The sequence below is a fragment of the Dama dama genome, chromosome 21, assembly GCF_033118175.1.
Source record: "Dama dama isolate Ldn47 chromosome 21, ASM3311817v1, whole genome shotgun sequence".
NCBI classification, from domain to species: Eukaryota; Metazoa; Chordata; class Mammalia; order Artiodactyla; family Cervidae; genus Dama; species Dama dama.
Genome location: NC_083701.1, coordinates 1922695 through 1946568, shown reverse-complemented (window position 1 = coordinate 1946568; position 23874 = coordinate 1922695). Strand labels below are relative to the sequence as shown.

General features: G+C 58.7%; 1 protein-coding gene across 4 annotated transcripts in view; it reads right to left on the bottom strand.

The window, feature by feature from the left end:
• The window catches only part of PLEC (plectin), a 53037-nt gene extending 30065 nt beyond the window's left edge, over positions 1-22972 (bottom strand). The window contains exon 1 of one of the 4 annotated variants that reach the window (XM_061122996.1): positions 22765-22972. In XM_061122996.1, coding sequence (XP_060978979.1) covers positions 22765-22957 — 193 coding nt within the window. In that variant the 5' untranslated portion in view covers positions 22958-22972. Of the gene's footprint in view, positions 1-2792; positions 3461-6413; positions 6475-21100; positions 21196-22764 lie in introns of those variants that run through there. The other 3 variants (XM_061123000.1, XM_061123001.1, XM_061122995.1) reach the window with 3 other exon arrangements.
• Positions 22973-23874: the final 902 nt, after the last annotated feature.

Below are 23874 nucleotides of genomic sequence, written 5' to 3'. Positions count from 1 at the left end.
CAGGCCTTCAGCCTTGACAAAAGGACTTTTAGCTGAGTACCAACCTCTGCACTTCTGTGCTGCTAGCCTGCCCAGCCACTTTGCAAGACCGGGTAAAAGACAAACCTAATCGTACTGTAACCTGCTTAGAAAACCCACCAGAGTTCTGCGGGTCTACCCGCAGACACTGGACACAAAACTGGAGACTAACGGAGGGCTGGCAGGGGCGCCACGCACCATGAAAGGGAGCGGCAGGGCTCTGCACCTGCGGACAAGCCCGTGGGACAGTCAGGTGTGACGCGTGGCCAGAAGCAGCCAGCATCGCAGGGCACCTGCACCCGCAGCATAGAGGCTGCTGGAGCACAGTGGTGAGCGTGTTCAGACGGCACCTCTTCTCTACTGGAGTTCCAGTTCTTTCTGAGTTTTGAGCCAGGCTCACTGAGAAATGAAATTCATGTATGAAACCCATTCCCCCTAGGTCCATCTCTCCAGTAACCCCAGAGGAACCCTGTCCGTCCTCCTGGGCAGCTCTCTGAGCGCCGTCCTCCTCGGTCAGGGCTCAGCTCAGGGCTTCTCCAACAGGGACCCTCCCGGACCACTTGCTCTTCACCCAGCCCATCCATCCCACATGCAGGGGGCTTCTGGTCAGGGACTCAGCCTGGGACTGACTGGTAAGTGGCAGAACAAGCAAGTGGACACTTCCCACAGGGATAAGCCGACCACCAGGGCACGGGGGAAGGGGTCGGAGGCTCCCTGGCCGAGGCTGGCCGGGCAGAGGCGGTCCACCTGAGCAAGGCCGCTGTGACAAGCGTGGCGGCTGGGCCATGTGCTGACCTGCAGATGGACCAGAGGGGCGATGCTGTGAGCAAGTGAGGGGTCTGTGTGACGCATCGCTGGCTAACTTTTAAAGTATTTATTTCTTCATTTAATTTGGCCGTGCCAGGTCTCCATTGGGGCCTGTCAGACCTAGTTTCCTGACCAGGGACTGAATGCAGCTTCTGCTTTGGGAGCGCAGCGTAACAGCCACTGGACTGCCAGGGAAGCCCCCCTTGATAATGTTTAAAACTCTGAGAAGTCGACAGTTCCCAATGTCATTAGAACCTTTCTAGCCAAGCCACCAGGACCCCTGCAGACCTGGCCAAAGCCCTGTGCCCCACCCAGCACCCGAGGCGCTCTGGGCGTCCTCTTGTGCCCAGGGTGGTGTTCAGATCCCCCTCGGCCTGGGGGACCGCGGGGAAGGGGGAGCCCACGCCCGCTGGCCCTGACTCAGCCTGGAGCTGGAACTCATTTCCTGTTGGAAACTCTGAGCTGCCACCGGCGGCGGCTGCGGCCGGGAAGGGAAGACTGAGTCACCCCCTCAGGGGTGGGGGCACCCCCCCCCGCCTGCTGAGCCACACCCAGTCCCCCCTCCTGGCCCACGGCCAACTGCCCGCCCAGCCGCTCAGCCCAGCGCCAGCCCAGCCAGGCCACAGACAAGGAAGGAAGGAGAGAAGAGGAGGGGGTCCACACTCCCCACACCCACGACCCAGGAAGGGGGAGAGTCTGCTCTGCCAGCCAGAGTGGGGCAGGGGCCCCATCAAGGCGACAGTCGGGGAGTAGGCTGGGCGGAGCCTGTCCATCAGGTGCTCTCAGAGCTGCCCGCTGCCCAGCCCAGCACTACTGTCTCTGGTGGGGGACACAGTCACCCTACTGACAGGCGTGGGAGAGGCCACATGGTCAGCCCTGCCACCCACAACCTCCCTGACCCCCCGAGATGGGCTCCCACGCCTGGACCCTAGTTAGTGGGTCCAGGCCCAACCTGGGCCTGCGCCTGGGTCCCCTGACCCCCGACTCATCCACCTGGCAAACTCCTGCCCACCCTGCTAGCCTCACTCCAGGCCCCCACCCACCCCCAGAGACCACATTCCTTCCCAGCTGGAGAGACATAGAGCCCACCCTGTGTTGGGGATCTGCTACCCCCACTCGACACAGAGGCCGGTGAGCTCAGAAGCACAGGTGTGAGCCTGAGCTGCCCACGATCCTCTGCCCACCTGGGTGGTGCAGCACAGGTCCTTAGGGGCCAGGGGCTGCCACAACGTGGGGCACAGAGAGAGGTGCTGGCCCCTGGGACAACAGGACCCAGTCCATTGGGACCCAGGTCTCCCTGGGATGGTTCCACCTAGACCCCAGGCAGAGCCCCGCACTGCCGCAGCCACAGGTCTGCTCTTCCTGTCCCAGCCCAGGGCTGCCTGCTAGGCCGTCACCCACCCCAGGCTGACCAAGCACCCAGCCACCATATCACATCTGTGCCACACAACCCGGGGGCAGATGTCACGTCTGCTGGACAAACCCATGGCTCAGAAAGACCAGGCACTCATCCACACTTGGAGAGCGGCTATACCCCATCCCATCCCAGCACCCCCTCGGCACGTCCCCACCCCCTGCAGAGAGAGCCTGGAGCAGACAAATCCCTGGGGCAGGGAGGGGGCGGGCAGGGCACAGGTGATGCTGGCGAGAGGGCCCAGGGTGCCGGCCAGGGCTGTGCCGACAGCTGGTCCTGCCAGTCCGAGAACCGCAAGCCCCACCCCCAGCCCTGGGGTGTGCCTGGCTATGGGTGGCAGTAACCCACGGGCTCCTCCTTGGTCTACCCACCCCAAGATCCTCAAGCCAGGAGGAGGAGCCCCGGCATCCACTGGCAAGAGTGCCCAGGCGGAGAGAGCGCCGCCTGCTGGCGGGAGCAGAGCTTTTGCACACCTGCTGCCCACCCAGACCACCAGGCCCAGGCCCAGGCCCCCCACACCCCCACCCTCCAGCTGGGGCCAGGGTGCAGCTACCTGTGGGTGGGGCAGGCTCCAGCCCCTGCCTCGCCAGGGTCCCTGGGGTGGTGGCAGGCACCACAGGGGGCTCGGTTGCCCCCTCCTCAGGCTCCTTCCGGCGGTAGACCCACCGCTCCTCTCGGGCAGGGTCCTCGGTGGGCAGAGGCCCCCTCTTGGGCGGGCAACCCAGAGGACCCTGCACATCCTGCACGTGGGGGGTGCGGCGCGCGGGCATCACCATGGCCACAGGGCGGCGCACACGCTGCAGAGAGGCAGGCACGATCTCCGGGGGCAGGTGCAGGTACTGGCGCAGGTGGGCAATGCCCTCGTTGGTCAGGTACCAGTAAAAGTGGCGCCAGGCAAAGGTCTCCCGCACCAGGCCCCGCGCCCGCAGGGAGGCCATGGCGCACATGACCTGCAAGTTGGTGACGCCGGGCACGTGAGGGTGCAGGCTGCGGGGCCGCCGGTCCTTCTTGGCCACCATCACGCCCTCTCGGAAAAGCACCTCATAAATGGCCCGCAGCTGGTCCAGCGGCATGAACATGCCGGCCACCATGGCTGCGGAGCCGGTGAGCCGAGGGCGCAGGCGGGGCCCAGAGAAGAGGCCAGGAGACGCCCTGCACACAGCGCGCAAACGGGCCCCGGGGCGGGCAGGCTGCTGCGCGAAGCGCTGAGTTCGAGGGCGCGGGCTCCGGGCTTGCAGCTCTCGGTGCCGGGCTCTCTGGCTCCGTGCGATTCCTGCCGGCACTGCGGCCTGCCCACCGCCTGCGCGAGCCTCCCGCCCGCCCGCCCTCAGGACGCCCAGGCCGGCCCCCTCTGACTCAGCAGCAAGGGCGGCCCCTCCCACCCTCAGCCCACAGGGCCCCTCTGGGGGGGGGGGGCACCTTGCAGAGGGGCCACCCCCGAGGAAGGCCCCCTCCCGCAGAGCCGGCCTGAGGCTCCACGTCAGTAATTACATCAGTTTCTAAACACTTCCTTCAAGGTTCTAAGACTAGGGGGAGGGTGGACCGGCGGGAGCAGCCACCGACCCAGAGTCCAAAGGGGGCAGAGGGAAGCGGAAGGAGAGAGGGCAGGAGGGTCCTCAGGCCGCGGTTGTAGTCTCAGGGCCTCAGGAGTCACAAGGACCTGAAGAGGGTGCTGCCCTTTGGGCAGGGGGCGCTCCAGGTCTAAGGGAAGAGGGCTGAAGTCTTGGAGGGCAGAGAGAAGGTGCTGGGGGGTCCGGGGTCTGAGGAGGGAGGAGGAGAGCTGGGGTCATGGGGGGCAGAGGTCTGGTGAGGAGAGAGGAGGTACTGGGGGCCTGGGGTCTGAGGAGGGAGGAGGGAGCTAGAGTCTTGGGGTCAGGGGTCTGGGAGCATGGCAGGGGCAGCTGCTACAGCACACAGACAGGCAGGCTGCAGGCACCACTGGCTGCTGTCCATCAGGCAGACGAAGGGACAGAGCCCCCACTTCCAAATGTCAGACCCAGACACTGGCCGCCCTTTTTAACACTTGCCATGCTGGGCCAGATCAAGGGTGGTCCCGGAGCATGGAGTCAGCTCCGAGTCCAGAGGACTCCAAGCAGGGCACGGTTGGGGTGGGGGTGGGGGGCTCGAAGTGGGGCCTCCACCCCCCACCACCCCAGGCCAGCTGTCAGAGGCCAGAAGCTCTCAGCTGCCACAGGGAATCAATGTCACCAAGTCCGCCTCCCCCAGCCCCCCTCACCCCCCAGAGCCTCCTATGAGCCAGCTGGACAGATGCATGGGAGCCCAACTACACCAGGGTCTGGGAGCCCCAGTGATGGGGGGCCAGCAACGGGGAGGGGACTGTATGCTCCACGTGAGGACCCTGGATCCTGGCCCGACCACACCCAGTGGTCCCCCCCAGGCTCTCGCTGCTGAGGCTCCAACCACAGACACGCCGCGCCTCCCCATCCCGCCTGCTACCCCACTCTCCCACCTGGGGCTGCCCCCTCCACCAGCGGACACACCCATTCCCACCATGCACTGCCAACCCGGGAACTGATTAGAAATAGGGCGGAGGTGGGGGGATCCTGAGGTGGGAGGCGCCGGTGGGCAGGCGGCCAACAGGCGGGGCGTGGGGGCGGGGTTCCGAGGCCGTTGCCATGGCACTGCAGAACCGCTCCCAATACACACACGCGCGCGAGCCAGAGTTGTGGCAGAGGAAACGGCAGGCACAGCCAACTGTGCCCACAGCCCTGCCCACCGGCTCTCTGCGGCGCCGCTTTTCCTCCGCCGGCGGGCAGGGGCCCAGCGCGGCCGGACTCCGACTCGGGGAGGGCGGGGTGCCGGCTGGGAGGTCGCGGGGATGGGGAGCGGCGGCGCCCCCTCGGCCAAGCGGCGCCCGCGCGCCCTGCGGGCCACCAGGACCTGTGGCTTTCGGAACCAACACGAACTGTGGGTTCAGGCCAGTACTCAGGCCAGCAGCCCGGCCTGGCCCTGCGCCCGCGGAAGGCCACTCCTGGCCTGTCCCTCAGCCCTCCCTGAGACCACCGCTGCTCCCCCTGCCCACCCCACAGCCCCACGCTGACTTCCTCTCCCTCCCAGCCACCCCGTACCCCCAACGCACATTTTCTTAGTTTGATTCTCCGATCTAACCCCCCAATCCCCAAGTCCCCCACCAAACCAAGCCCAAAGCATCCCCCCTCCCAAAATGATTTCAAGCCGCACCCAAGGCCCCCAGCCAAGGGTCTCTCCTCCCAAACAGCCCTGCACTGGCCTCAGCCCCGTCACCCCCACCCTTGCCATCCCCGGCAGGAGAGGGCAGCAATTCGCAGTGCTCAATAAAGGGGGCGGGGCGCGAAGGGGCGTCCCCCTCCCGCCCACCAGCCCGGCCTCGTCGGCTGAGGGGAGGAGCAGGAAGGGACCTGGGGCAGGATGTTCCCGGCCTGGCCCGCGCAGCCGGCTGCGGCACACCTCCCTCGGCCCTACTCCCAGCGCACCCCCCGCGCCTCCGAGGTCCTAGGGCTGGGAGAACGCCCCTTTCTGCCCAGCCCCCACACTGCGGGAACCGCAGCCGCTGATTCAGCAAAGGCAGGGCCTGGGCGGGCAGACAGGGCGGCCCCCTCCACCCCACTCCAGGCCCCTCCGGGTCTCCAGGGCAACCAGTCGGCGCCCTTGGGCAGCCCCCAGCAGCCCCCCCCCCCCATCCCAGAACAAAGAACTGCAGTGTGGACTTGCCCGGAGCCAGCCCGCCTGGAGCCTCCCCCCAGTGATTCCCCAGGCCCGGCCGGGTCCCTTCGGACGCTGGGGGCAGGCCGACGAGCTGGGCGGGGACTCGACAGAGTGCAGGAGGAGAAAGTGCCGACCCGACCGCCAGCAGAGGCCAGCTCCCGCCTCCGCCCCGCCCCCGCCGCCGCCGCAGCCGCTCCGCCCCCTGACACACTGCAGGGCTGCAGGGCTGCGGGGCCGCGGGGCCGCGGGACTGCGGCTGGAGCCCTCCCAGCCAGCCTCGGACCTCGCACCAGGTGCAGTCCTGGCGGGGCATGGGCCGGGCCTCCTGGGGCTCCAGCTCCCCACTCCCAAAGCTGCGCCCAGAGCTGCAGACTCCGACCGCTGCTCTGTGGGGAGTGCATCCAGGCAGAGGTCAGAGCTTGGTCCACAAACCCCATCCCCTGTCTCGGTCCCCGGCCTCGGCCCGCACCTTTGAGGGAGCTGATCTCTTGCTGGATGGCTCGCGAGGGGTCCATGTCTCCGCTGGGGCTGAGGGCGGCGCGGCCGCCGCCACGCAGAGTCCAGCCCCGCACTGCACTGCCCAGGCCAGAGCCGCAGCCTGGGGGAGGAGCCGGGAGGCGCGGGGCGGGGCTTTCCAGCCGGGGCGGGGCCTCGGCTAATCAATGCGCAGGGCCTGGCCGCCAGCGCATGCTCCCATCCGACGCGGCCCTCACCCCTCCAGCCTCCAGTTCTCGATCTCCTGACCCCGCTGACCCCAGCCAGACTGCCAGGCCAGCAAGCTGGATCCAGGCGCGCCTGGCAGGCCCAGCCCCCACACACAGTCCCCGACCCTCACCACTGGCCACCCTCGGAGTGTCCTGCTAGTCGCCTCTGCACGTGGCTTTCCTGACCTCGAAATCATGGCCACTCACTCCTTGCAGGAGAGGCCCGACAGTCTGGACCTCCTGGCGATCTTCCCAGCCAGCGCTCCGGGTGAGGCCCAATGGTGGGTCCCACTGGGCAGAGGCAGGGCACTTCATCACGGCTCACTTCCCCACCTGCCATGCTCTCCACGTTATCCCTCAGCTGGGGGCCCTCCTCCACCCACCTGCTCCTCTGGGTCACCTCAGCCCGTCGGGTGACATGACCCCCCCAAGTGGCAGCCAGCCCCCGCCTCCCCACTGGGAGGTCCCCACCGGGCTTGTCTCGGGGTGCTCCTGTCTCCCAGCTCTGGAGGTGCCACCACCCACCACCCAGCAGATCCAGCCAGCACTCTGGGGTCATCCCGCCGTGGGTCAGCCCCACGGGTCCTGGTGGCTCCACCGTCTGGTCTGTCCATCTGCCACCAACTGTCTGGGTCCCAGCACATCTCGCGGGGTCCCCACCACCAGCCCTACGGCTAACAGGATCAGCCTCCTGGACACCGAGCATCACTGCCGGCACCCTGGGGAGAATGTTCCCGCTGGCACTGCCCAGTGGGGTGAGCTCGGCCTCATTCATGGTGCCGCGGGCACACCGCTTCAAGGTCAGCCCCAGGCTGCGCCTCCTGCTCCACCCTGGTCCTCTGTGCGGGGCTGTGGGGCACAGGCACCCCGGGCTCCCACAGGCCTACACCCCAGTCTTCCCTCCGTCCTCACCCAAGGCTCCTCCCTGGGGGCCCACACCCTCCCCAGGCGGGCTGCCACCTTCAGGCGTCCACGCTTCCTGCCGCAGGCCCGCCAGGTGTTGGGTCTGGACTGGGGGGCACGTGATGACACCACAGGGGTGAAGCCAGCAGCACCCACAGGTACAGGCTGATGAGCAAAGAAGCAGCTCACACCCCCTTGGTCCCTGGGACCGGAGCTGAGCTCCTCCACCACAGCCAGGCCCCCTCCTTCCCAGCCCCTCTGTCTGGGACAAAGTGCCCCACAAGTCTCCTGAGACCCTGGCAGGTGTGGCCCCGGGCCAAAGGCAAGGGGGACCCCACCCCCACACACCCTGCCTGCCAGCCAGACCGTCCCGCTGCTCCCAAGGCCCTCCCTGCCCTCAAGTCCGCGTTCCCCACCAGCACTCCCCAGCTTCATGCTGCGCCCACCCCGGGACAGCCTGCCCTGCGGCGGCTCACTAGTGACTGGTGGACAGGTGATAGCCACAGACGGCTTCTATGTAGGGTTCCCCGTGATCATACGGGGGCACTCTATTAACGGAGGTTTACCTCATTAATAGATTAAAGGAGAAAACCTATGTATCAATCTCAAAATTGCTGACAACTCATAAAAACTCACTGGGATTTCTGATTTTTACAAAGTGGCCCAATAAACTGGGAAAGGAGGTCCAGGGGTCCCTCAGGATCTGAGGGGAACTGGTGCCAGAACCCCAGCCAACACTCAAATCCTTGGATGCTCAAGTCCCTTATAAAAACTGAAGATGTGTTTGCATATAGGCTAATACAGTGCAAGTGCTACATAAATAGTGTCAGTCTCTTCAGTCGTGTCCAACTCCTTGTAACCCCACGGACTAGCCTGCCAGGCCCCTCTGTCCATGGGATTTCCCAAGCAAGAATACTGGAGTGGGTTGCCATTTCCTCCTCCAGGGGATCTTCCCGATCCAGGGAACAAACCTAGGTCTCCTGCCCTGCATGCGGATTCTTTACTGTCTGAGCCAGAGCCACTGGAAGCACACAGATAACTGTGACTACAGTATAAATCCTATGTAAACAGCACCCACAGCAAATTCAAGTTTTACTTTTTGGACCTTAAATTACTAAAGTCCCCAGTGGCCGAACCACAGGTGGGGAGGGCCAGCTGTTAACAGGAGACCAGACTTCCATCTGAGTCTGACAGCAACACTGCCCCCAGAGGCCTCCTCTGTGGGAAGTACTGGAAGCAGGAGCAGCTGGGCGGTAAGACTCAGCATGGTGGCTGGGATGTCCCCAAAGCCACGCAGCCAGAGGCCAGAGCGAGCCTCCAGGCTCAGCTGCTGGCAAGGTGGATCCAGGCCCGTGAGGAGGAAAGGAAACCGTACACACACCACTCTGACCACAGAGTGATGACAAATGTCCTTTGCCTCCTCAGCACCTAAACCAGCACCATCAACCACCCATCAGAACCAACAGGGAGCTCACTAGAACGCCCAGCCTGCAACATCCTTCTAAAGACTGGAGAGATTTCTTATAGGCTAACAATGGTGAGTTAGAAAAAGAGGGTGGGAGAAACCCTGCACTCGCAGTGCACGATATAAACTTCTCTGGCACAGATTGATAAAAATCCGTCAGGACTTAAATTCAGAAAGCCCCACAAGCACAAAGAAAGACCCAGACCCATGTGCAGACTCACGTTCCCAGTGCAGGGGTCCAACCCCACAGGACCACTGCGCCCAAGCTAGAACTGCGTTCCTGACAGGCACACCTGCCCCGCACGCCAACTCTGTTAATAATTGCCTCGTTTACCTGCTCACATGATTTCATATCAGATCGGCAAGACGCTGCTGTTTGTCTGCAGCCCTGACTCGGGGTGCAAGGTGGGGGGGTGGGGAGCAAGCCCTCTCAGGCGCTGCAGAACCTGGCAGACAACCTGTGTGTATTAGTCGCTCAGTCGTGTCTGACTCTGCGACTCCATGGACTGTAGCCCGTCAGGCTCTTCTCTCCATGGAATTTTCCAGGCAAGAATACTGGAGGGGGTTGCTATTTCCTACTCCAGAGCAGACACCTTAGGACCTTGTAAAAACATTGTGTTTGAATAGGAATTATTCCCCAGACACAGGGAAAAGTGCCCCCATCTCGTCCCCTCCCTGCCCTGCACACAGTATGCAACTCACGGTCAAATCTCTGAAATTTCTTTATGGGGAAAAAATCAAGTAAACACAAACATGATTCTCGGTTTTCCTTCTTTCAACACAAAAAGTGACCCTCTGCCTGCACTGTCGGGAGGTCCCCCGCTGCAGACCTGCACCCACCCACCCTCAGGCACTGCCCCCATCCTCTGCTCTTAGACGCACTGCGGTTTTTAGGCCTGATAGACACTTTCACTGGCCTGGTTCCCACCATTTCACCAATACAATACAGAAACCGGGGTTCTGGAATTTTGCCAATCTGATAGATGAAAAAACAAAACAAAAACAAAACGGCACCATGGTGCAGCTGGAGCTTAAATCTTGCTGGTTTGACCCAGAAATTCCATTTGTAACAACAGCCATAGACACACATGATCCAGCAACACAGCTCTTCTATGCAGCAGTTTCCAACAGCACAAAAGCTGCACTAGACCAAATCTACTGGTCCACGGGAGAAGATCAGTTTCAATAGGAGGCGGTCCTGAGCGGGAAGCTGCCCAAGGACACGACAGTGAGGCAGTGCTGAGACCAGCGGGCGGCATGTGTGCCTGAGCCCAGTCACGCTCCTCCACCGGCCGCTAACACGCTGCGCCGGTGCAGGGCCGACTCCCCTTGCCCAAGAGATGCCTCGTGTGCGTTCTCTCCCTTAGTACACCTGCCGCCGACCAAAGACACAAATACATAAATAATACAAAATAAAGAGGTATGATTACCATGCAAATCATGAACTAATGCCATAGAAGGATCAAATTTGTTGTAACATTAAATAAAAACAAGTTACACATGTCTAAAACACTAAGTTGGTGCAAAAGTAATTGTGGTTTTTGCACTGTTGACATTTGCTGTTTGATATCAGAATACCTTCTTAAATAAATGTGACTATGGTATACATCATGTTAATGTGCATTTCCCCCTTTTTGTTTTTCTGCTAGTAATGTATTACTTGCTGTTTATCTGTATTTTAGACTATGGAAATGATGTTAGACAAAAAGCAAATTGGAGCAATTTTCTTATTCGCATTAAAAATGGGTTGTAAAGCAGAGGAGACAACATCAACAACGCATTTGGCTCAGGAACTGCTAACCAACGTACAGTGCAGTGGTGGTTCAAGAAGTTTTGCAAAGGAGATGAGAGCCTTGAAGATGAGGAGCGTAGTGGCCAGCCACTGGAGGTTGACAACAACAATGACCACCTGAGAGCCATCATCGAAGCTGATCCTCTTACAACCACACAAGAAGTTGCCAAAGAACTTAACGTCGACCATTCTAAGGTCGTTTGGCATTTGAAGCAAATTGGAAAGGTGAAAAAACTGAATGAGTGGGTGCCTCGTGAGCTGACTTAGCGCACATGAGCTGATCGCAAATCAAAAAAGTCCTCATTTTGAAACATTGTCTTCTCTTATTCTACGCAACAACAACAAACTATTTCTTGATCAGATTGTGACGAGTGACAAAAAGTGGATTTTATATGATAATCGGCAACGACCAGCTCAGTGGCTGGCCTAGGAAGAAGCTCCAAGGCACTTTCCAAAGCCAAACTTGCACCAGAAAAAGGTCATGGTAGAGATTGGTGGTCTTCTACCCATCTGATCTACTACAGTTTTCTGAATCCCAGCAAAACCATTACATCTGAGAAGTATGCTCAGCAAATCGATGGGATGCCCTGAAAACTGCAACACCCGAAGCCAACACTGATCAACGAAGAGGGCCCAAGTCTTCTCCATGACAATGCCCAACCGCACATCGCACAACCAACCAAGCTTCAAAAGTTGAATGAATTGGGCTACAAAGTTTTGCCTCATCCTCCGTATTCACCTGACCTCTCACCAACCAACTACCACTTCTTCAAGCATCTTGACAACTTTTTGCAGGGAAAACGCTTCCACAGCCAGGAGGAGGCAGAAAATGCTTTCCAAGAGTTCACTGAATCCCAAAGCATGGATTTTTACACTATAGGAATAAACTTATTTCTTATTGGCAAAAATGTGTTGATTGTAATCATTCCTATTTTGATTAATAAAGATGTGTTTGATCTTAGTTATAATGATTTAAAATTCAGAGTCCAAAACCGCAATTATGTTTGCACCTAAATACTTCACAATATTAGATTACCAAGTTACACATAAACTAAATTATACTATAAAATACTGTGCACATTTTTCTTAAAAAGAAGCATAAAACATAAAGCTGCGGAGGTTTTACAGAACACCAACCAACCACTTCAGGCAACCCGGAGGGACGGTGCTGACCAGCAGCCCTGGAAGGTGTGCTCACGTCAAGCCCCCTGGTGCCCATGACTGTGACCTTAAGTGGAAATTGGGTCTTTGCAGATGTGATTAAGTTCAGGGTATCAGGACAAGATCACTCTGGCATATCTGGGTGAGACCTAAATCCAATGACAGTGCCCTTATAAGAGGCAGAAGAGAAATTCCCAGAGGACAGGCCCGTGAAGAAGGGGCAGAGGCTGCGAGGATGCAGCCACAAGGCATGCTGCAGCCCCCAGACCCTGGAAGAGGCAGAGGCAGGCAGGGTCTTCCCTGGAGCCTCCAGAGAAGCCAATGCCATGCCAACACCTTGACTTTGGCCTTCTGGCCTCCAGAGGGGAGAGGAAGTTTCTGCTGTTTCAGCCACCCGTTTGTGGTCATCTGTTATGACAGACACAGGAAACTAATGAAGATATTTTTACCAGGAGTGACAAATATCTAAAAGCGTGGCGCTGGTTTTGGAACTGGGTAACAGAAGAGGCTGGAGAACTTGAGGAGCGTGGTAGAAAAAGTCTGGACTGCCTTGAGCACAAATCACTGGAAGCTGGAGGAAAGGTGGTCCTTATTAAACACAGCAAACAACTTGGCTGAGCTGAGTTCCACTGCCAGGTGCAAAGTAGAACTTGCAAGAGATGAACTTGGATCTTTAGCTAAGGAGGTTTCCAAGCCAAGTTTGGGAGGTGTGACCTGGCTTTTACCTGTTCCTTGCAGTAAAGTGCAGGAGGAAGGACATCAATCGTGGAAGGAACTGTGAAACAAGAAGAGAGCCAGTGCTGCAGATCCGGGAACTTCACGCCTATTCAGGTTCAGGAGAGCTGACTGTGGGGAGACTCGCTGTGAGGAGAGAAAGCCAATGACGTGACTAGACAGTCGTCCTCTGAAAAGAGCTGATGTCTGACTCGTAGATCCAACCATCTCAGCACAAGCTGGGGTCAGAGAGGGGCCGCCTGGGAAGGAGGAGCCTCCTCCCTGATGGCATGGGTCCCTGTGGCATACACGGGAGACCCACACGGTCAAAAAGGGTGCTGTATCAGCAGAAACACTGCCAGCTTGAATAGAAGAGGATGAAGGAAAGATGTTGGAATTCAGGGGTTCTGCAGGCAAGAAATGGGGCGACAGAGCAGCTACTCAGCTTCAAACATATGCCGCCCATCAAGGGAAAAATCGTGACTTCCCTGGTGGTCCTGTGCCTAAGATTCCGAGCTCTCAATGCAGAGGATACAAGTTCGATTCCTGGTCAGGGAACTAGATCCCACATGCTGCAACTAAGAGCCAGAGCAGCCTAATAAATAAATAGATTAAAAAAAAAAAAAAAAAGTGAAAGATGACTCCAAGGGCAGAGCCTTGGGCCCAGAGACAGAGGCTGGCAGAGATGAAGGTACAGAGAGCAAAGCATCAAGCCCCAGATGGGTGTTCTCAGGCCTTCAGCCATATTGGAACTTGCCCTGCTGGGTTTCAGGCTTGACTGGTGACCCCTTTATCTTTTCTTCCTCCCTTTGGGAGTGGGGCTGTCTACTCTCTGCCTCTCCAACACTGTATTTTGGAAGTATACAACTTGATTTCTAGCTCACAGGTCCACAAATTGAGACAGGTTTCACCCCAGTGTGGACCATATGCAGAATCTTACTTATACCTGATACAGACAACTTAGATGAGATGTGGGGCTTTGGATGAGATTTAGGTGAGATTTTGGACTGAGTGTTGTGGCTATAAGACTTTTGGGGATGCTGGGAGAGGCAAATATCTTTTGCACGTGACAGACATGAATTTCAGAAGGCAGGTGGCCATGCACTGAAGGATGACTCCAAAAACAGACAGAAGCTGTGAAAGTTACTTTTGGAAACAGGGTCTTTGCAGTTTTAACTTAGTTAAGACTCTTGAGATGAGATCATCCTAGACTATCAGGAAGACCTAAGTCCAGTCCTAAGTGTCCTTACAAGAGACAGAAGAGAAGATGCAAGGGAGGCCATACTGAAGATGGAGGGGCCACTGCAGTGATGCAGCCACTGGAAGCTGGGGGGGGCCAGAAACATAAACTGCCCCAAAGCTTCTGGGGGCACTCGGCCCTGCCGACACCTAGACTTTAGACTTCTGGCTCCAAAACTGTGAGGGAAAACTTCTGTCGTTTTAAGCCACCCAGATTGTGGTGATTTGTTACAGCAGCCACAGGAACCCAAAGCAGGGGGTATGCTGGGGGGTATCTGTATTGTGAAAACCCCCACGAGGTCCTGTGGTGGTAATAACAGTAAAGCTCAGGTGTGCCCCTTGAGGCTTAACCCTGTGTCTGTTTGATAAAATTCCCATGTAGCCATTTATTTAATAAGAAAGGAGGAAAAAGATACATTTCAAAACTTCAAAATATACACTCACTTGAAAGACAAAATAAGACCTGGATCAAGATCATAAAAGCCACACACCCACCCAAAGACACCTGATGTGGACACTTCTTTCTGACTTCCTGGCGCCTGCCTCCCCTGCACCCCAGCCATGCACCCCAGCCCCCCCAGCCATGCCTTCCCCACTCCACGGCCCCCAGCCCCCATGCTGCCCCAGGCCCATCTGACCACCAGCCTGCCCAAGATCTCCCAGCCTCCGGGGTCCTTCCAGGCCCTTCCTCCCTGCAGCACAGGCCCTGGATGCACCCCACCCCAGGATGCATATGGGTAGCAGACGCCCCCTCCTCCTTCCTGGCCCTAGGGCAGCAGGAACAGTCCCTGCCAAGTGCTGACCATCCAGCTGGGAAGACCCTTCCCCAGCTAATCCAAGACCCAAGCTCCCCCGGAGGAGTGGGGAGGAAGACAGAAGGGGAGCAAGCCCTGCTGGCTCATCTACACCAGGGGCCAAATTAGAAATACAATCATTTTTTTAAAATATTTCTTCATTTATTTGGCTGCATCGGGTCTCAGTGGCAGCACTCGGGATCTTTGTTGTGGTAGATGGACTTAGTTGCCCCGCGGCATGTGGGGTCCTAGCTCCCCAACCAGGGATCGAACTCGAGTCCCCAGCATTGGAAGGTGGACCCTTAATCACTGGACCAACCACCAAGGAAGTCCCAAAATACAATCACTTTTAGTGATAGGCCCAAATAATTGCTCTCATCTCACACACTAGTAAAGTAATGCTCAAAATTCTACAAGCCAGGCTTCAGCAATACGTGAACCATGAACTTGCATATGTTCAAGCTGGTTTTAGAAAAGGCAGAGGAACCAGAGATCAAATTGCCAACATCCGTTGGATCATCAAAAAAGCAAGAGAGTTCCAGAAAAACATCTATTTCTGCTTTATTGACTATGCCAAAGCCTTTGACTGTGTGGATCACAATAAACTGTGGAAAATTCTGAAGGAGATGGGAATACCAGACCACCTGACCTGCCTCTTGAGAAACCTGTATGTAGGTCAGGAAGCAACAGTTAGAACTGGACATGGGAACAACAGACTGGTTCTAGATAGGAAAAGGAGTATGTCAAGGCTGTATATTGTCACCCTGCTTATTTAACTTATATGCAGAGTACAGCATGAGAAACGCTGGGCTGGAGGAAGCACAAGCTAGAATCAAGATTGCCGGGAGAAATATCAATAACCTCAGATATGCAGATGACACCACCCTTACGGCAGAAAGTGAAGAACTAAAGAGCCTCTTCATGAAAGTGAAAGAGGAGAGTGAAAAAGTTGGCTTAAAGCTCAACATTCAGAAAACTAGGATCATGAGATCTGGTCCCATCACTTCATGGCAAATAGATGGGGAAACAGTGGAAACAGTGGCTGACTTTATTTTGGGGGGCTCCAAAATCACTGCAGATGGTGACTGCAGCCATGAAATTAAAAGGCGCTTACTCCTTGGAAGGAAAGTTATGACCAACCTAGACAGCATATTGAAAAGCAGAGACATTACTTTGTCCACAAAGGTCCGTCTAGTCAAGGCTATGGTTTTTCCAGTAGTCATGTATGGATGTGAGAGTTGGACCATAAAGAAAGCTGAGCACCGAAGAATTGATGCTTTTGAACTGTGGTTTTGGAGAAGATTCTTGGGAGTCCCTTGGACTGCAAGGAGATCCAACCAGTCCATCCTAAAACAGATCAGTCCTGGGTGTTCATTGGAAGGACTGATGTTGAAGCTGAAACTCCAATAATTTGGCCACCTGATGAGAAGAGCTGACTCATTTGAAAAGACCCTGATGCTGGGAAAGATTGAGGGCAGGAGGAGAAGGGGACAACAGAGGATGAGATGGTTGGAGGGTATCACTGACTCAATGGACATGAGTTTGAGTAAACTCTGGGAGTTGGTGATGGACAGGGATGCCTGGCATGCTGCGGTTCATGGGGTTGCAAAGAGTTGGACATGACTGAGCAACTGAACTGAACTGAAATGTCCAAATGTAAAGGGACCAGATGAATAAGGTGAGGTAATACTTCCACATAATGGAATACTTAGTACTGTATCCACTAAAAAGCATGAGGGTGCCAAGACCATTCAGTGGGGGAAGAAGAATCTTTTCAGTGAATAATGCTGGGACAACTGGATATCCACAAGCAAAAGAGTAAAGTTGAGGGACTTCCCTGGAGGTCCAGTGGCTGGGACTCAGCGCTTTCACTGTGGGAGCCCTGGCTTTCATCCTTGGTTTGGGAACAAAGAATCAGCCAAAAAAAAAAAAAAAAAGGAATAAAGTTGGATCACTACCTCATGCCATATTAAAAAAATCAAGATAGATAAAAGAACAAAATGTAAGAGCAAAAACTATAAAACTCTTGGAGGAAAACATACATATAAATCTTCATAACTTTGGAATAGGCAACAGTCTCTTAGATATGACACCAAAAGCATAGCAACCAAGAAAAAAAAATAGATAAATTGGACTCGCCATTAAAATCTCTTGTGCTTCAAAGAACATCATCAAAAAAAATAGAAGACAACCCATAGAACCAGAGAGTATTTTTGCAAATCCTCTATCTGATAAGGAACTTATATCTAGAATACATGAAGAACACTAACAACTCAATAATAACAAGAAAAAAACCCAAGGTAAACACAGATAAAGTCTCTGAACAGACACTTCTCAAAAGAAGACACAGAAATAACCAATATGCAGAAGAAAAGATGTTCAACATCGTCAGGAAATGCAACTCAAAATCAAGAGAAACCACTTCACACCCACTAGGATTGCATGGCTATAATCAAAAGTGAAGTTGCTCAGTCGTGTCCAACTCTTTGCAACCCCATGGACTGTAGCCTACCAGGCTCCTCCATCCATGGAATTTTGCAGGAAAGAATACTGGAGTGGGTTGCCATTTCCTTCTCCAGAGGATCTTTCCCACCCAGGGATCAGACTGGGGTCTCCCGCATTGCAGGCAGACGTTTTACCGTCTAAGCCACCAGGGGAGCCCTAAAGGCAGATAATAATAAGTGCTGGTGAGGATGTGAAAAGACGGGAAACCTCACCCGCTGCTCATGGGATCACAGAACAGTGCAGCTGCTTTGCAAAGCAATCTGGCAGTCCTTCAAACAGTTAAATATAGAATTAGCACATGTTCCAGCAATTCCACTCCTTGGTACCCAAGAGAGATGAGCACATACATCCACACAAACACCGCAGACACGTGTTCACAGCAGCATACTCATAACAGCCACAGGTGGGAACAGCCCCCAAACCCATCACCCCAGGCAGAGGCAAACCAGAGTCTATCCATACCACAGAATATCATAGCACCATAAAAAGGAATGAAGAACCACGCACTATGACATGGAAGAAATATTACACCACACGAAAGAAACCAGACACAAAGTGGGATGATTCCATTAATATGAAATGTCCTACACAGGCAAATCCACAGAGACCTAAAGTAGATCAGCATTTGCCAGGGGCTGGGGACTGTAGATGTTCTGAAATCAATGGTGCGAACGACTTCACAAGTCTACTAATTTGCTAAAACCACTGAATTCTCTCTCTCTCTCTCTCCCCCCCCCCCCCCCACACACACACACTATGGTCACCCCAGCCAGTGAGACTAGGGACCCAAAGTGTCACTTTCAACTTTTTTCTTTATATTCTCATAGTGCTTTTTCGTCTGTTTTTAGCTTTTGACTATAAACAGACCAAAAGCCCTCTCCAACGAATCCCAAATAACTACCAGACTCCAATCCTGCCCACTGAGTTCTGGCCACCAGAGATGACACCCCATGTGATCACCTGCTCCCCCATGCAAGCACCCTGAATCCTGGCTGAGAGCCTGGGGCTGGTGCCAGGGACACAGATAACCGAGTCCAGGATGGGACAGGGTGGGACACGTGACAGGATGCCCAGGGCTGGACAGGGAGGTGAGGGAAGCCCTCCAGCCGGGCACACATCCTGTAGATGCGAGATCTACACTCCCTACACCACCACCGCTGCCTCCCAGCTCCACCCTCTCTAAGCCAGATGGTCTCCCGAGGGTGCCTCCAGCAGACCCCCTACCCCAGCCCTGCCTGGAGGACCTGCCTCCACAAACACCCCCACTGACATTGCTCACCTCTGCCCTCCCTGCTCCACATCTGTGCCCCCTCCAGGACCACCGCAGCAGCTTGGTGGGCACCCTCCAGCCCCCCCTCCCCATCCACACTGAGGCTCCCAGCCCTGAGACACAGCCTTGAACTCTCTACAGGCTGCCCAGACCCTCCTGACTGGACCGCCTACCCCCTTTCCTGGACTCTGTGTCCCATCTGCCTGGACAGGCCTCTGGACCCATGTGCAAAGGGCCGCCATGGGGCTTTGGGGGGCTCTTTCACCACATACCCTACCCCCACAGCCTGGCCTGCATCACCTGAACTCCCCACCCCTGCCCTCCCACAGAGACCACGGGCCTCTGCAGCCTCCCGCAGCCCAGCCTAGCTCTCCAGCCCCGCTGGGATCTGCTCTGGAGCCAGGGGCCGGCAGACAGGAAGTGGAGAAGGCCCTGGGAGGAGCAGGACGCTTCGGGGAGCGCAGGGGGTTTCCAGGGGAGTGACATGTCCAGTGTGGACAGTGAGGCCCAGTGTGGACAGGGAGGTGCCCCGGGGTTTGTAGAGGGCACGAAGGTCACGGCAGGAGGTCTGCAGAGGCTGGATTCTGGAGGCAGATGGGGAAGGTGCATCCAAGAGGGCAAACAGGGCAAGGGTGGGGGCAGGGCGAATGCCAGCAGGGACAAGGCCAGGAGGCGGCGCCAGGCCCTCCCCAGCCAGTGAGTGACCAGGAATGGGTGTGCAGAGCTGAGCAGGGGTCCCTGAGGGCCAAGCCTGTTAGTGCTCGCTGCGCCCCCGAGAGGAGAACCCCTGCCTCCTCCCTGCCTCCAGCCCAACAGGCCTCACCCCTCTTCCCCGCGGGGGGCAGCCCTCCACGCCAGGGGCCTATGGGCCAGGCCACAGGCTTCCATGGGCCCAAAGGGCTCACAGCCTCAGGCCCACAGCCCACAGCCCGGCCTCCTCTGCCTCCTCAAGGCCATCCCCGGGCCTTGGCCATGGCCTTGATCAGCAAGGGCCCAGCCCAGCCCCCTACCTATTCCCAAGGCTCAAGCCAGGAGCTGAGAGACTCGGGTCCCCCAGAAGCCTTCCCTATCCCATCTAGCAGCCCCCACACCTGCTTCCCTAGTTCGCCGCTCTCAGCCGCCCCAGGCCCATGCCGCACTCAGAGCTGAGCCACGGCACTGGCCACCTCAGGCCGGCGCCCTGCACCCGCGGGCAGCAACCAGGCCAGCCGGGGAGGGGCACGCCAAGGCAGTTCCACACCTGTCCTAGAAGCCCGCAGGGTCCTGTCAGGCCTCGCTCCTGAGAGGTGGGTGCCACCCCAGGGAGCAGAGGGCCGGGGCTTTTCAGGCCGGGACACTCCAGCCTGATGCCCTGACGGGCTCTGGAGCCACACGGGAAGGTGCTGGACAGAGCGCTGTTCGTCCTGTGCGGCATCCCCACTTCCTTCAGAGCGGCCAGTTCACGAACAGTCCATCCTGGGGCCTGCCAGGAAGGCTGCGGCCCAGGTGGGCAGCTGCCCCCTGCCTTGGATGTGTCCAGACGGATGCCCCTGGGCCAGGCCAGCTCGCCCAAGACACACCTTCCCTCCCTGCAGGCTCATGAGCTCACAGTCAAAGCAGTGTCTCCAGCCCAAGCAACTGGTCACAGAGGCAAGCGGGCCAGCCACAGTGCTGGCGGGAGAAGCACACAGCACGTCCACCCGGCCAGGGCCTGGGAAGCTGTGAATGGACGACCGCCCAGCAGAGATGAGCCTAGGGCCCGGTGAAACCTCCCCTGCCTGGGTGAGGTCAGTGGGTGGACAGCGGCTGCCCAGGGCTCCAGGCAAGGTCCCAGCAGGACCTCTCTCCCTGAACTGCCCTTGCGGGCAGAGCCAGCATAACCAGCCATGTGCACTGGGACCTGTTCTGGGTGAGCCCTGCCCAGCGCCCCACCTCAACCCTCGCTAAGCCTCCTCGGGCCAGGGGCCAGGACTGCGCCCATGCCTGCTCAGAGCTCACGCCCCAGGCAGCTGGGCTGCAAGCAGCAGACAGCAGCAAGGCCTGGGCAGACCCAGGGGCCCCTGGCGGGTTGAGCAGGGGCAGGGGTCTGCCAAAGCCCCGAGTGGGCTCCTGTAGAGAGGAAGAGGGGGCTGACCCGACTTCCCCAGCCCACGGCTGCTCCCCAGCGGACAGTAAAGGGGCATCACAGGGTCCCTGCCAAGGCTGGGCGCCGGCCTAGGTGCTCACCAATTTGGGGAGGTGAGGAAAGACAGCAGCTATGCGACCCACTGCCAGACATAGGCGGCTACCCGCGCTCCTGGGGGACGCGCCCAGCCGAGGGGCAGGGGACAGCTCAGGCTGACCCACGTGTCTGCTGTGCACGGACGCCGGACACAGGACACTGGCCAGGGCGGCCCACCCCACCCGCCCGCGCCGCACCATGCCCTATTAAGGGCATGACCACCGGGCTCCGCCGAGCGCGCTGCCGGCGGCCGCGCCGGTCGAGTGAGGCTGGGGGGTGGCCGGGGGGCTGGGCTCCGATCAGGACGACCCCAGCAGACGAGGTGTCAGAGGCCAGACTGCCTGGCCGGAGGATTTGTCAGGGCCGGCCGGCAGGCAGCCCGCAGGGTGGGCGGGGGCTGCAGCCGTACCTTTGTACTTTTCGCGCACCTCCTCGTAGGCCTGGATGAAGTCCTGCTCGTCGGGCGGCGGCGGGGCGGCCATGGCGGCGGCGGGCGCGGGACGCGCGGGGCGCTGCCGCGCAGAGCCAGCCTCTGGTCCCCGGCGGCCACTCGGCCCTTGCGGCCGCGCGCGCCGCTTAAAGGGGCCGCCCCCGCCCCGCCCCGCACCCAGGATGCCCCACGGGCGGGCGGGGCCCCGGGGAGAGGCGGCCGCGCGCCCCGGCGCCTCCCGGCGTCCGAACCTCCTAGTCTCCGCCCCGCGCGCCTCCCGGCGGGCGCACACCCCCTTCCCGCCCCCGACCCGGCCGTCGGCCCAACGACGTCCCGAAATCTGCGCGCCCGGCCCGGCAGGGGCCGCCTTCCTCGCTGTCCGCCAGACCCAGCGAGCTCACCTGGCCGCCCCTGGCGCGCCCACCCGCTTCCGCCCCCGCCGTCGCTACCGAGAGCTTTCCTTTGTAACCTTGGAGACCGAGTGTTTTCAGTATGAAATTCTTACGCTAAAAAGAAAAAAAAAAAATTAACTACGAATAAAACGGCTATAATCGGGAATGTACAGAAGAAAATATGATTTTTAAAAAAGACAATGTCTTTGCTACCCATCAGATTGGCAAGCCCCGTCTTCCAGGGCTGAGAAACGCCCTCCCCCGGAACGCCCCGGCAGCGCCCCTCCAGCTGGGAACGCTGCGCACCCCATGTACAGAAGCCCCGGCTTCCAGGGCTCGCGGGACGGCACGGAGGGATGGGGTGGGGGCGCTGACAGCGCCGGGGTCCGGGCTGCGATAGCACGTTCGGGATTCACCTTCCTTGGATGAAAGAGGGCCTCGTTCCTTCGCATCCAGATGTGACATGTGAAAAAGATCGCAGTCCCGCCGCGCCCACAAGGCCCCGGGGAGCGGCACCCTCCAGCTCCCCGCACCCCCACAAGCTGTCCCTGTGCTCCCACCCACAACGTCCCTCGCTGCCGCCTGCACCGTCCCGCCCAGCACTGGGCTTCCCGGCCTCTTCCCACCCACGTCGGCCCACCCTCCCGGCCTCCTGCAGGGGCGCCGTCCGCCGCGCCCCCCCCAACCCCCTCATCATCATTCTGTCCTGCCCACGGGGCTGACCTGGAGACCCCCAGCTGGCTCCTCCCTTCGCAGCACATCCCGCCCCTCGCCTCTGGCCTTGGGTCACCTACTTCCCAGAGGGCGCAGCCGCTGTCCGCTGCCAGCCCACACGGTCAGGGTCCTTACCCCGGACCTTCCCCGTCCTCCTCCAGGATGGCAGCTACCGGAGGCCAGGCGGAACCTTGGCTCAGGGAGGGGCTGGGCCTCCACCAACCAGGCCCCACAGGTTTCTACTCCCTGGGAGGCGGCTCTGCCCCAGCAACCTAAGGAAGTGTCACCATCACTGGGGCCTGAGGGCTCGTCCTGAGAGCGGCGAGGCACCCTCCGCAAGCTCCACCTCCGGCCTGGTGCAGCTAACCGGGCGCGGCCAGCAGGTGGCGCTGTGCTGCGCTCAGTCACCCGGGACCGAGAGGCAAGCCGCCCTCGGGCCTCTCCTCCGAATCCCGAAGCCCGGCACGGAGCACACAGCAGGGCTCAGCCAACGGGCGAGAGCTGATGAACCGGACAGGCCGAGTTCCTGAGCGTTACCTGCAATGCGGATGACTGCTCTTTCGGCAGGGTCCAAGACACTCCCATTTCCTCCGGGGCCACCTCCACCTCGCCGGCTCCGCTGGGTTTTCTCCAGGTTCCAGGGCAGCGTGTCCCCAGGGCTGGGCGAGCCACTGCCCCCGTTGGAGCCATCCTCAACCACTGCCCGAACCTCCTGGTCCTCGCCCGACATGGCCTCCTGGAAAGAAAGCAGGAGGGGATCACACCTGTGTGTGGGGACACACTGCCCCACACTGATCTATACATTCTCAGCCTAAACAGGGACCCCCCCACACACAGGCACCCTGTCACCTGGACACTAACACCCACGCTACTCCTACGTCCCCCCTCTTCCACACGCTGAAGCCTCCCAACCCGGACAGGACGCACGACCCTCTCCCACCATCCACGGTTGGCCTCACCCCTCCAGCTCGTCCTTCAGACACCCACACAGAGACCCCCCACCCCAGACATTGACCTCACTCCCTGCAGCGCCCAGACATTGACACCCCCAACACTCACTGCCACTCCCTTGTCTTAGTCACCCAAACACTGGCCCCTCCACACCATCGCCCAGGGGCTCACCCCATCAGAGGCCACTGATCCCAACCTCTACCCCATCGCACGGACACTGGCTTCCGGCCCCTCCGTGCCAAACCTGGACCCTGTCTCCCTTAATCCTCCGATCAGCAAGCAAGGCAGGCCATGGGGAACCACTGGCTGCTGCCCCTCCCCTCAGAGGCCTTCAGGGAAGGACCCACACCTCAAGCCGGGGACACTAGCTCTACCTGCAAGCTGTCCGAGCCAACAGGGCTCCCCGTCGCCTTACCCCACCCCAGCGCAGCCCCACCTCGGTCTCCGCAGTGAAGCCCTATAAATAGCTGAAGCCGCATCGGCGTGGGCCGCGGAAGCTCTGCTGCAGCGAGGCTGGGAGGGAGCCTGGGCCGCCGCTCCAGCAGCCCACCCTGCGCGGCACGCACACGCCCGACATGGGCCGCAGAAGCGCACCGGCACCGACGCGCGCACGCCCCTCAGCGCCCGGGCCCCCACGCGCGGGCGAGCAGGAGGTGAATGGGGCTCCGTCCTGGCGGGGCTGGGCTGGCGCGGGGG